Source organism: Crocuta crocuta, unplaced genomic scaffold (assembly GCF_008692635.1).
Source record: "Crocuta crocuta isolate KB4526 unplaced genomic scaffold, BGI_CrCroc_1.0 scaffold143, whole genome shotgun sequence".
Lineage (NCBI taxonomy): Eukaryota > Metazoa > Chordata > Mammalia > Carnivora > Hyaenidae > Crocuta > Crocuta crocuta.
In genome coordinates, this window is record NW_027529175.1 from 1,473,117 (window position 1) to 1,486,726 (window position 13,610).

At 38.7% G+C, this 13,610-nt stretch overlaps 1 protein-coding gene across 1 annotated transcript in view; it reads right to left on the reverse strand.

The window, feature by feature from the left end:
- The window catches only part of SLC25A17 (solute carrier family 25 member 17), a 46,230-nt gene that overhangs the window by 11,530 nt on the left and 21,090 nt on the right, over positions 1-13,610 (reverse strand). Inside the window, exons 2-4 of the mRNA XM_077757848.1 lie at positions 8,853-8,913; positions 6,408-6,474; positions 4,664-4,815 (exon numbers count right to left, since the gene is read on the reverse strand). Coding sequence (XP_077613974.1) covers positions 4,664-4,815; positions 6,408-6,474; positions 8,853-8,913 — 280 coding nt within the window. The remainder of the gene's footprint in view (positions 1-4,663; positions 4,816-6,407; positions 6,475-8,852; positions 8,914-13,610) is intronic.

Here is a 13,610-nt window from a genome sequence, read left to right on the forward strand (position 1 = left end):
CCGCCCTCTTCCCTCCCCCCCCCCCCCAACCCCCGCTCATGCACACTCTCTCTCAAAATAAATAAATAAACATTAAAAAAAATCAAGACATTACAAATACTTGGTCTCAAGTATTAAAAATAATACTAGATTGTCATCTGTTGCAATTGCATAAAAAGGAAGATTCCTTCTGTATAGGATACCCTAGGATCTATTCTGATTTTTTTTCCCAAGTGAACAAATCTCAAACTTGAGTTCTTTGAGTTATGACACTGTTAGAAAACTATTCTTCCAGAAAGGTTAACTGGGCAGGATTATGCAAAGTCAGTCAGTGAGGAAGACCTCAGAGGCAAGAATAGCATAGAACAATGGTCCAGGTGAGAGATGATGGTACTTGATTTTGGGAAATGGCTATAGATATGGAAAAGAGGGAATGGATTCTAGAGATACTTAGGAGACAGAGTGATGATGGTTCTTTTTTATTTCTTAAAGTAATCTCTATGTCCAACATGGGGCTTGAACTCATGACCCCAAGACCAAGAGTCACATGATCTACTGACTGAGTCAGCCAGGTATCCCTGAGACTGATGGTTCCTTTCTATATATATAAAACTTATTATCAATTTAGCTAACATACAGTGTATATAGTGTGCTCTTGGTTGAGACTGAGAGTTCCCGATGACCAAACAAATGTGAAGGGTGAGAGAGCACTTGCTATAATGACTCCTAGGTTTCTATCCTGAGTTACTTACCTGCAATTATTCATTTTTTAAAAATTTAAAAATTTTTATTTTTTTAAGGCATTGCATTTACTGGATCGCAAGCCACTTTGTGCAAATGGGCACATTTTCTTTTTTTTTCTCTTCCAAAATTTTATTTAGGTTCAAGTTAGTTAACATATAGTGTAGTATATTGGAGTAGAATTTTGTGATTCATGACTTACGTATAACACCCAGTGCTCATGATAACAAGTGTCCTCCTTAATGGCCATAACCCATTTAGCTTATCCCCCCACCCACTTTCCCTCCAGCAACTCTCTGTTTGTTTTCCATAGTTAAGAGTCTCTTACGGTTTGCATCCATCTCTATTTTCATCATATTTTATTTTTCCTCCCCTTCCCCTATGTTCTCTGTTTTGTTTCTTAAACTCTACATATGAGTGAAATAATATGCTATTTTTCTTTCTCTGACTGGCTTATTTTGCTTGGCATAAACACTCTAGTTCCATCTACATCACTGCAAATGGTAAAATTTCATTCTTTTTGATGGCTGAGTAATATTTCATATATATATATGGAATATATATATATATATTTTTTTCTTTATCCATTCATCTGTTGATGGACATTTGGGCTCTTTCCACAATTTGGCTATTGTTGATAAGTGCTGCTATCAACATTGGGGTGCATGTGCTCCTTCAAATCAGTATTTTCGTATCCTTTGGATAAATACTTAGTAGTGCAATTGCTGGGTCATAGGGTAGTTCTATCTTTAACTTTCAGAGGAAACTTCACACTGTTTCCCAGAGTGGGTGCATTAGTTTGCGTTCCCATCAACAGTGTAAAGAGGGTTCCCCTTTCTCCACATCTTTGCCAACATTTGTTGTTTCCTGAATTAATTTTAGCCATTCTGAGAGGTGTGAGGTGGTATCTCATCGTGGTTTTGATTCTTATTTCCTTGATTAATGAGTGACATTGAGCATTTCTTCATGTGTCTGTTAGCCATGTGTATGTCTTCTTTGGAGAAATGTCTGTTCATGTCTTCTGTTACCTACAAGTATTCATTTCCGCAGAGAATGAAATCCTGTGTGTTATACTCTTTATGTAAAACTTAATCTGGGGGCTCCTGGGTGGCTTAGTTGGTTAAGCGTCTGACTTTCGCTTAGGTCATGATCTCGCAGTTCATGGGTTCGAGCCCCGTGTCGGGCTCTGTGCTGATTGCCAGCTCAGAGCCTGGAGCCTATTTCGGAGTCTGTATCTCCCTCTCTCTCTGACCCTCCCCTGCTCACGCTGTCTCTCTCTCTCTCCTAGAAATAAATAAAAATATTAAAGAAATAAATAAAAATATATAAAAAAACCTTAATCTGGTAGGGGGTCAAAAGGTACAGACTTTCAGTTATAAAATAAGTAAGTCATGGGGATGTAAGGCACAGCATAATGACTACAGTTAATAATAGTGTATTGTGTATTTGAAAGTTACTAAGAGAGTAGATCTTAAAAGTTCTCACCACAGGGCACCTGGCTGGCGCAGTCAGTGGAGCATGTGACTCTTTTTTTTTTTTAATGTTTATTTATTTTGAGAGAGAGAAGGCATGAGTGAACAGGGGAGGAGCAGCAAGAGAGGCAGAGAGGCTTCATCTCATGAACCGTGAGATCATAACCTGAGCCAAAATCAAGAATCAGACACATAACCAACTGAGTCACCTAGGCACCCCGAGCATGTGACTCTTGGTCTGAGTCCCATGCTGGGTGTAGAGATTACTTAAAATCTTAAAAGAAAGAAGAAAAGTTCTTACCACAAGGAAAAAAATTAACTGTGTGGTGACAGATGTTTACTAGAATTACTATGGTGATATACAAATATCAAATCATTATGTTGTACACCTGAAACTAATAAAATATTATATGTCAATTATCTCAATTTAAAAAAAAGCTGGTACAAGTGAAAGTTAATTAGATAAAAATCAACTTAAGACCAAAATGAGAGTATTATGCGGAAGAAAGGCTCAGAGACCAAGCCATAAAACATCCGTCGTTACATACAGGTAAAGAGGAAAACTTAGGAGACATGAATACTCCTAGCCTGGTAACTGTTTTTCTTTTTTTTCTTTAAAAAAAATTTTTTTAATGTTTATTCATTTTTGAGAGAGAGAGACAGAGTGCATGCGCAAGCAGGGGAGGGGCAGAGAGAAAGGGAGACACAGAATCTGAAGCAGGCTTCGGGCTCCAAGCTGTCAGCACAGAGCCCAGCATGGGGCTTGAATCCACCAGCCGCAAGATCATGACCTGATGTGAAGTCGGATGCTTAACCGGCTGAGCTACCCAGGCACCCCCAGGTAACTGTTTTTCGATTAAATCATTTATTTATTTATTTAAGTTTATTTATTTAGAGGGGGCACCTGATCTCTCAAAATAAATAAATAAACAAACTTAAAAAAAAAAAAGACAAAATAAGCCAAGTCAGCTCAGAAATAAATCTTCGTGTAATTGGTCAACAATCTTCCACAAGGATGTCAAGACTATTTAAATGGGAAAGGACGGTCTCATCTATGGTATTAGGAAAACTGGGTATCTGGATATCCATGTACAAAAGAATGAAATTGGACCTGTATCTTCCACCACACACAAAAGTTAACTCTAAATAGATTAAAGACCATATATGTATGGTTTTTCTCTCCCTCTGCCCCTCTCTCCCTCCCGCTCACGTGCTCTTTCTTTCTCACTTTCTATAATAAAAAATAAGAAAAAAATCTACAGCTCAACAACAACAAAAAATAACTTGATTTTTTAAAAAAATGGGCAAAGGGCTTGAATAGACATTTCCCCAAAGATGACATACAAATGGCCAAGAAGCATATGAAAAGATGCTCAACATCACTACTTATCAGAGAAATGCAAATCAAACCACAGTGAAATATCGCCTCACTATCAGGATGGCTATCATCAGGATGGCTACTATCAAAACAAAAACACCCACAAAATAACAAGAGGTGGTGAGGACGTGGAGAGCTTAAAACAACTGTGCACTGCTGCTGGGATTATATGACACAGTGGGAAACAGTATGGTGGTTCCTCACAAAATAAAAAAAAACCCAACAATCTACCATATGATCCAGCAATCTCACTTCTGGGTATATATCCAAAAAAACCTGAAAGCAGGGACCGGAAGAGATTTACCTGCACAACCCATGTTTGTAGCAACAACTATTCACAGTGGCCAAGAGGGAGAAACAACTTAAATGTCCATCAATAGATGAATGGATAAACAAAATACATACAAATGAATTTAAAAAAAGCCTTAAAAAAAAAGAAAAAGAAATCCTACAACATGATTGAACTTTGACGGCATTATGCTGAGTGAAATAAGCCAGTCACAAAAAGACAAATACTGTATGATTCTAGTTATATGAGGCATCTCAAGTAGTCAGATTCATAGAAACAGAAAGCAGAATGGTGATTATCAGGGGGAGGGGAAGGGAGGAAGGGAGAGTTTGCTGTCTAATGGTTATGGAGTTTGAAGATCTGAGGGCACCTGGGTGGCTCAGCCGGTTAAGCCTCTGACTTCTGCTCAGGTCATGATCTCATGTTTGTGGATTCAAGCCCCGCATCGGATTCTGTGCTGACAGCTCAGAGTCTGGAGCCCGCTTCAGATTCTGTATCTCCCTGCCTCTCTGTCCTTCCCCCTCTCATGCTCTGTCTCTCTCTGTCTCAAAAATAAATAAAACGTTAAAAAAAAAAAGATCTGTTTCACAATAATGTAAATGAACTTACTACTGAAGTATACACCTAAAAATTGTTAAAACGGTAAATTACGTTATGTATTTTATCACACACACACACACAGCCAAGTCAGAAAACGAATTACATTCTTTGTAGCATTACTTTATATTAAACTCCTACAGAATATATGAACCATAAGATAAATATTACAATATAAAAAATTTTATACTCAGAAAACTTTGTTACCTGCAACAAATCCAACTACTAAATCTTTTCCAGTAGTAGAACGTTGACCTTTGACCCAGACTGCCTTGAGACTATTAAAAGTGTAGAAATAAACAAAATTGGAGCAGCACAGACTGGAGATAACTGGAAACCACCCTCGATATGGTGCCAGGCTAGAGGAAAAACACAATAAGCAAAGTAAAGACGATGGATAAAAGCCAGTAAATTGGTAAAGCCCCAGGAAACGCTGATCATTCACATATTCTCAAAGTTCACTCCTCTATTACAACACACTCCAAACTGTACATATATTTCATATTCTGAAAGATATTCACACCAAGACATCTTTCCTACCATTAATGATGCCAAAGAAACAATACACTTCCAATGACTGATTTTACTGATTTCCTTTAGTAAGTTACCATGTAGAATTACAATTTCTCCATGGCTATTAGTAAATATGGCATCACCCACATTTTATTATAGAGTAACAGCATTTAAAATGAAGTAAAGGGGTGCCTGGGTGGCTCAGTCAGTTAAGCATCCGACTTCGGCTCAGGTCATGATCTCACAGTCTGGGGGTTCAAGCCCCGCGTCGGGCTCTGTGCTGACAGCTCAGAGCCTCCATGGAGCCTGCTTCAGATTCTGTGTCTCCCTCTCTCTCTGCCCCTCCCCCACTTGCTCTCTGTCTCTGTCTCTCAAAATAAAAGACATAAAAAAATAAAATAAAATGAAGTAAATATAGATAGCAAGTGTAAAAAAAAAAGAAGTGGTGCGGGGCTTGTTATAAGGGCACAGAAACCAGGCTGAAGGGCTCCCACTAGCCACACCTGGGACAATTTGAACACCAAAATAATATCATAGAGTAATCAATTATAAACCACTGAAAAAGCAGGAATTTCTGAGTTTAATACTGATACTAAATGAAGTTTCTCTTCATAGACTGCTTCTAGTTGCAAGAGACGAAAAATTATTCAGTGGCTGACCTGAATCTGAGAAACCATAATTAAGCAATGATGGCCAGGTGGATCATAGGTGACTCCAGATGTGGTATCTTAAGGACATGATATTACCTATGCATTATTCTGGCCAAGAATGCAGAGCCTCAATCTAATCATAAAGAAACGTGAGGAAAAGTTAAAACGAGAAGCATTTTATTAAAAAAAAAAAAGGAGGGGAGCTATATTCCTTAAAAATGTCAATGTGATGGGGTAAAAGCTTTGATGTATGGTGTGTAATTAAATCTGAAAGAAGTTTGTGTGAGGTGTGTGTGTGTAATAAAGAAGAGAGGGGAGAGAATATGAGACTGGATGGTAAAATAAATGGGAAAAAGTGTAATAATAAGTGGGTCGGCATTAAGAATATACGGATGTTCTTTGTACTATTTTAAGTTCCATAACCTTTTGTGAATTTAAAATTATTTCAAAATAAAAAGTTAAAAAAAAACAAAAGAAGTACATAATCTGAATACATCTGATAGGAATGAACTAAACTATTACCTTCTTTGGCTCGCTGTAAAAAAAAAAAAAAACCCATAAAGCACTGGTTTCATGGAAGACTCTATGATCAAGAATCAAGATGGCCAACCACCGAACTTCAAGGAGGTGAAAACGATTATGTACTTACAAGTCGGCCAACTGCACATTGACAACTACTGTAAGGCAATGCGAACGGGAAGAGAGCCAGTCAGTGCAGGTACGCCAGAGGCCTGGCAATCTCCGCACGGGCTGCCCGTTCTAACGAGGACGAGCAAGGGGGTACTCACAGGCCTTCTTCCTTAATGATCTCCAGGAGCACCATGTGTGTAGTTTTGGACTTTCTTTTCTCATCAACTGTAAGATGAAAGAATACATGTTTAAACTATATCTTCTGTGGATTACGATCTCCAACATCAGCAAGTTTCACTGAAATGCTATCTACCTCACCGAAGCAGTCTCCTGCCCTATTTGAGCTCCTTAGCTTGCCTCACAACGGAACAATCCTCCTTGCCCCATGTGCTCAATCCCAGCTGTGGGTCCTTTGGGTTCCATCTGGTATTCATGAATCATGAAGCATTTTAATTCCACACCTCATTTCCAAAGCAAAAGATGTGACAGGAGATCTTCTATTTCATAAGGCTTTCTTGTTTTTTTTTTTTCAAAGTTACATAGTCTCATTTTTATCTTAACATCTTAGAAAGTAGAGTGGAAATAAATTATGATCTCCCTGTTAGAGAAGAGGCTACAGGCACAAAAGCTGTGAAGGACACATGCAGTTGGCAGCAGAGCCAGGATTAAAACTCAAGTTTTCAAAGTTTTAGGCTTGTGCTTGGTTTCCTAATCTAAAAACTAAAAGGTCTCAAAAGGATGAGAACCAGGGCGCCTGGGTGGCTCAGTCTGTTAAGTGTCTGACTTCAGCTCAGGTCATGATCTCATAGTTCTTGAGTTTGAGCCCCACACTGGCCTCTGTGCTGACAGCTAGCTCAGACCCTGGAGCCTGCTTCGGAATCTGTGTCTTCCTTTTCTCTCTGCCCCTCCCCCGCTAACACTCTGTCTCTCTCAAAAATAAACAAACATTAAAAAAACCATTATGGGGGTGGGAATCGGTGATAGGCGTTGAGAAAGGCACTTTTTGGGATGAGCACTGGGTGTCCTATGTAAGTGATGAATCACAGGAATCTATTCCCAAAGCCAAGAGCATACTGTATACACTGTATGTTAGCTAACTTGAAAATACATTTAAAATAAAGAAATAAAAATAAAAGACAAATGCATTGATTGTAAAAAAAAATTATAAACAGGTTTACATTAACTCTTTGATCCAGCAATCTCATTTCTGGGAGTTTATCCCATCGATCTTTCAGAAACAAAGCAGCATATGAACAAGTCTGTTCTACCAAAGAGAAGAAACCACCTGAGAATCTAGAAGGGGGAAGGGTACACAGGTTATGGAGCATCCACCCTATGGAACACTCTACAGCCAGAAGGATGAAGGAGCTCCCAAAGCGTTGATTTGGAAGGCATTCAAAATATGCTGTTAAGTGAAAAATGTAAGGTGCAGAACAGTGGCAAAAATGCTTTCTCTGTAAGAAAGGGAGAAAATTAAGAATACATATATATTATTTTTAAAAATATTTATTTATTTTTGGGAGCATGCAAGTGGGGGAGGGGCAGAGAGGAGGACAGAGGATCCGACGTGGGCTCTGCATTGACAGACGGACAACAGCGTGACCAACGTGGGGCTCAAACTCAAGAACTGCGAGATCATGACCCGAGCCGAAGTCAGACACTCAGCCCGACTGAGTCACCCAGGTGTCCCTATATATTATTTGCTTGTTACTCCTATCAAAACTCTGCGAGACTATTTGAGAGATTAATAAAGACATTATCTGCAGGGGAGAGAATAGGGGGAAAGAAAGGGGCAGATTAGAGTGAGATTTTCCATCATGCTGTGTATCGTTTTATAGATTTTGGCTTTTGGGTCATATGAAATTATTACCTATCACAAAACTCTAAAATTAATGTAAAATAATACCCATGAAATGTTTTATCATAGGAATTAGCTTATTCAAAGCTAATCTTACTCTTATTTCTTCACATAAGTTCTGGCACAGGTTTATAATTTCAAGTTGGAAAGTACTGAGGAGAAAACAAGCAGAAATTATAGAGAGTTGCACAGTCCAATAATGCAAAAAAGGCAAACTAGGACTACACGCCCAATTTAGCAGCGACAGTGGGTGTTTGGCTTCAATGTGTTTCCTATTTATTCTGTTCTCTTTTGAGAAGATCCATCCCCAGCAAAAACTCTCCACATTCTGCCTTTAGAAAGTCATATTGGTGGGGCTCCTGGCTGGCTCAGCTGGTAGAGCATGTGATACTTGATCCTGGGGTTGTAAGTTTGAGTCCCATATTGGGAGTAGAGATTTTTTTTTTTAAAAAAAATCTTTAAAAAAAAAAGTCATATTATTTACTGGAAAGAATTGTAATGATTCAAAATTACTAAAGCAAGCCCACCTGGGTTCTCTCAGATTAGAGTGCCTGAGGCTATGACTCATTTATGAACGCCTGCCTCTCGGTTAATGAGGAAACAGAACTGCTGATCAGTATTGAAAGTCAGTGGAAAGGGACAAGGGTAGATCTCTAACAAAACAGATATCCTTACGTTACTGGAGAAATATGTTTGTTTCCTGACACCAAACAAGAAGAATATGATACCTACAAAAGATACTCACCTTGAAGTCGGAGTCGAGCTGTATCCAAGGGAAAGAAAACGGTCATCGCTGTGACACTTCCCTGAAAAGTTTGAAAAGACTTTAGTCATTACAGTTTCACAAAAATAAAGAACCACAACTTTTAAATGAACGAAAGTTCATTATTAATGGGGGGTCAAATTAGATTTTCAGTGAACAGACATATATAATATTGGGATTATGACTGTTCAAGTTCTATACTTAAACAGAAGTATTTAATTTTCGGGGCGCCTGGGTGGCTTAGTCGGTTAAGCGTCCGACTTTCGCTTAGGTCATGATCTCGCGGTTTGTGGGTTCGAGCCCCGCGTCGGGCTCTGTGCTGACTGCCAGCTCAGAGCCTGGAGCCTGCTTCTGTCTGTGGCTCCCTCTCTCACTGACCCTCCCCTGCTAGTGCTGTCTCTCTCTCTCTCCTAGAAATAAATAAAAACATTAAAAAAAAAAAAGTATTTAATTTTCCAGAAGAAATCTTTTTCTCTCATACTGAAAAAGAAAATGAAGTGGGCCCTTGGAGAGGAAAACTGAGGGATTTGCAATCTAAGACACACAAAAAAGATAGCAGATAAATGGATTTTTTAAAACCTTTTATAGGTTAGTTGCTGCTCCTATTCTCTCTGATAACCTTACAAACCAAAATATCCAGTAATAAAATAGATACATACTTCTTGTCTCTTAGCTTAGTCAATATATTTACAAGGTAAAAGAGGTATAAAAATCGTATTGTTCCTTCTAACAGCTTTATTTGCTTGTGTTTTAAACAAAATAGGGACAATCTCGGTTCGATAGTCTACAAATAATTCATCCAGAGTAACACAAAGACAAAAATTATCAGGGAAAGAAGCCAGCAACCAGTCTTTCCATTCATAAAATCTTATCACAGATAAAAACCATAAGCAAACAGTTAGGGGTGAAATTATACAGATGAAATCTCCAGGTGGGTTTATGGTTCTCAACCCAGGCCCACTGGTATATGTTCTCAGGCAAAAGATCAGTTTTGAGCTACTGATCTAATAATGGTTATGTACAATATTTTAGTCATGATAACAACTGGAAATTAGGTCAGTTTTATAGAGAAGAAGAAGAAACATTTGCCAGATCACTTAGCTATTTAAATAGGTCAGGCCATTTGACAAGGGAGAACATTGTATTGTCCTATTAGTATTCTTCAAAACCCAGACTGAATGCTACCACCCCTTGCCCATCAGGTTACATTATTCTATGTTGTTCATGCTCTATGTTCCCACGGCACTTGTTTATATGTCTCCTCTACCGGATTGTAAGAATATTCACTCTCTCTTTGTATAACATAGATTAATGAAATATTTATTCATTATTTGTGCTTCAGTTATTTGTGCTTTTTTGATGACTCCAACATAAATGTTCTTTTCTAGTAAGGACTAGATAATATTTGATGTCTCAAGGAACAGTGGACTCACAAAGGCGTATAGTTCATAGAGATGCTTCTGGGATGCCTGCTCACGTTACAGGCAATTTCCAAGAAAAATGAGGACTGTAAAGCTGGACAATGTTTAATAAGGTTATTAAGGCTGTGGGATTTTTCCCCCTATCTCATAGTACGACATGTCCATGCCAGGTATTGCATAAGTGGGGCATCTCAGGCAGAAAAGTCCTGGAAACTTTTTCAAACAACTGGGCCATCTCCATTCCTCTTCCTTACCAGCTTTAAACATACACCCAAAGGTTCCTAACTTTAGAAACCCTTGCCTATCTACCTTGAAATCTTAAAGGGAAGTACATCTTATACCAAGATAGAGAGAACAGTCTGTCCAAAGAGCTCCATAGTCTATTACTTCCTCGGGGACTAATATAAAAAGTTCAAATCTAGTAAATCTAGTTCAAATTTAGTAAAACTAAATAACTTTTTAAAATGTAATAGTGCTGGAAAGACTAGAGCAAGATGGTGAACTGAAAATCCAGCATTGCCTCCTCCCCATTTTAATCACTAATGACAGAAAAGGTTTATATATAAAAGTGTTGTGTAGAAAAACAAAGAGGGGTGTGATTGTTGCACCAGAAATTAAAAGGATAGCAGAGTGAGGTTGTTTGAGAGAACTCACAGACAAAATACACAGAAGACAGGTGTGGTAAGCAGAATAAGAGCCCCCTGAAAGAGGTCCACAGCTTAATCCTCAGCACCTGTGAACACATTATACTCCATGGCAGGTTGCTGATCACTGACCTTAAAATAGGAGATTATTCTGGATTATGTGAGTGGGTCTAACGTAATCACAAGGGTCCTTAAAAGTAGAAGGGGGAGCTAGAAGAGTAAGTGGGGGTGAGGCGATGTGTGGGCTCAACCACTACTGATGGCTTTAAGATGGACAAAGGGGCCACTAACCAAGGAATACAAGTGCCTCTAGAAGCCAGAAAAGGCAAGGAAATGGATTCTCCCCTACAGCCTCCATTATAAAACACAGCCCTTCAGACACCATTGATTCTAGCCCAGTGAGATCTGCATCAGACTTCTGACCTGTGGACCTTACAGATAATAAAATCTGTGTTATTTTAAACCACTCAACCTGTGGTAATTTGTTACAGCAGCAATAGAAAACTAATACGACAAGATTACTACAAACGGTGGGAATGAGGACTGGGAAGCAGAAGGGAGCTCTGGGGATGTCTTTCTGGTTGATTCGTTGGCTACCCTAACAACTGAAGTCAGGTGTCTCAGTCTCAGGGGGTTTACCTGTGAAGGTGGGGACCTGGACTTGCCTAAGGCGAATAGGGACACTCAGAATGGGGAAAACTAGGAAAAACTCTGAGCCCGGAAAGCTTGCCATTGTCATACCTTGCAGGAAGACAATGCCACCTTTTCTTCACAATCCCTGGAGACCAGCAGCAGTAAGCATGCATAGGCAAAGGCAAGGGGTGTGGAATAGGGAGGAAATGAAAAGCTTACCAGTTTTCCCTATTTAAGGAGAAGACACAGACACAGACACGCACATTTATTCTGGTTTTGTTAGAAAAGCTAAGTTTAAATGTGAGAGTTAAAAATTTAAGGGTGAAATGAGGGCTTCCATTTCCAGCAATATAGTAGCCTAGACACCATGCTGCAAAATACCTAGTACCATTACATAACATAAAAAAATACAAGAAACATCCTTTAAATGCTTAGCTGAGCTCACAGGAAAGTAAGGGAAATCCACTGGAGCCGGAAAGAAGAGTAGAAACCCACAGGATTAGGCAGACTCTGGCTTTGGTCGCCTAAGAATTTTCTGTCAGTCTAATTGATAAAGTGGCTTTATTATCGCCTTTGAGTTGAAGTGGAATTCCCATAACATAAATTAACCATTTAAAAGTATGCCATTCAGGGGTGCCTGGATGGCTTGGTTGAGCGTCCAACTTTGGCTCAGGTCATGATTCATGGTTGGTGAGTTTGAGCCCCACATCGGGCTCACTGCTGTCAGCACAGAGCCCGCTTTGTATCCTGTCTCCCTCTCTGCCCCTCCCCTCCTCATGCTCTCACAAAACAAACAAAAAACCAAAAACACTTAAAAGTATACCATTCAGTGACATTTAGTATATTCACAATGTTATGCAACCACGTCCTCTAATCAAATATCAAATATCCAAAATATTTTCATCACCTCAAAAGAAAAGCAGGCATGTTCTATTTCCCCCTTCACTCAGCCCTGACAACCACTAATCTGCATTCTATTTCTACTGGTGTATCTATTCTGATATTTCATATAAAAACATTCCTGCAAAATGCGACCTCTTGTGTACGGCTTCTTTCATGTCGCATAATGTTTTCAAGGTTTATCCATCTTGGAGCATATATCAGTACTTCATTCTTTTTTATGGCTGAGTAATAGTCAATTGTGTATATATACTACATTTTGTTTATCTATTCAAAACGTTTTGGAATGATAAAGAGGTAGCAGTTGCACAACACTGAATGTACTAACTACTGCTGAAATGTACGCTTTAAAGTTTGTTTTTTCGTAATTTCTACACCCGATATGGGTTTTTAACTCACGACCTTGAGATCAAGAGTCGCATGCTTCTTGGACCGAGCCAGCGAGGCACCCCTGAACTGTATACTTTAAAATGGTTAATTTCATATTATGTGAATTGACAACCAAAAACAAAAACATTTAATCCTCACAACAACCTGATGAGGTAAGTATTCTCTCTATTTTATACATGAGGAAAAAAATACCAAGAAGTTTTGTAACTTTCCTAAAGTTACACACTTTGCAAGTGGCAGAATCTGTATCTGAACATTGGCAGTGTGGCTCCAGAGTTCAGCCTTAACCACTGTTGTAATTAACACTTGAAAAAAAATGTATTCATATAGTACTAAAAATTACTGAAAAAGAAAAAAAGGGACTAATATGGGACCTATCTGATGTGTCAAATATTTTTTTTGTGTACCAGGGTGGAAACTCAGCATAGAGCCTGGCATAGTATAAGCCCTGAACTTGTTAATTCATGTATGACCGTAAGCACCTATAAATAAACTTAACATCCATGAGAAAAATATATTCAAAATGCTAAGGATAAATCTGGAACACAGCTATTCTGTACATTGGGGACTTGCTATATTTGTCTCCTCACCAAGCAAACACACAGATGACTGCTTTCATTTTCCTAAGCAGCTGCTACCTGAAGGACGATATTTATTATAGATGTGAGTCTTATGCCAAGCTATACAAGCATGTGACTTTTTAGAATTTGCATTAAATTCATCTTTCATAAATACTCATTTGTTTCCTCTCC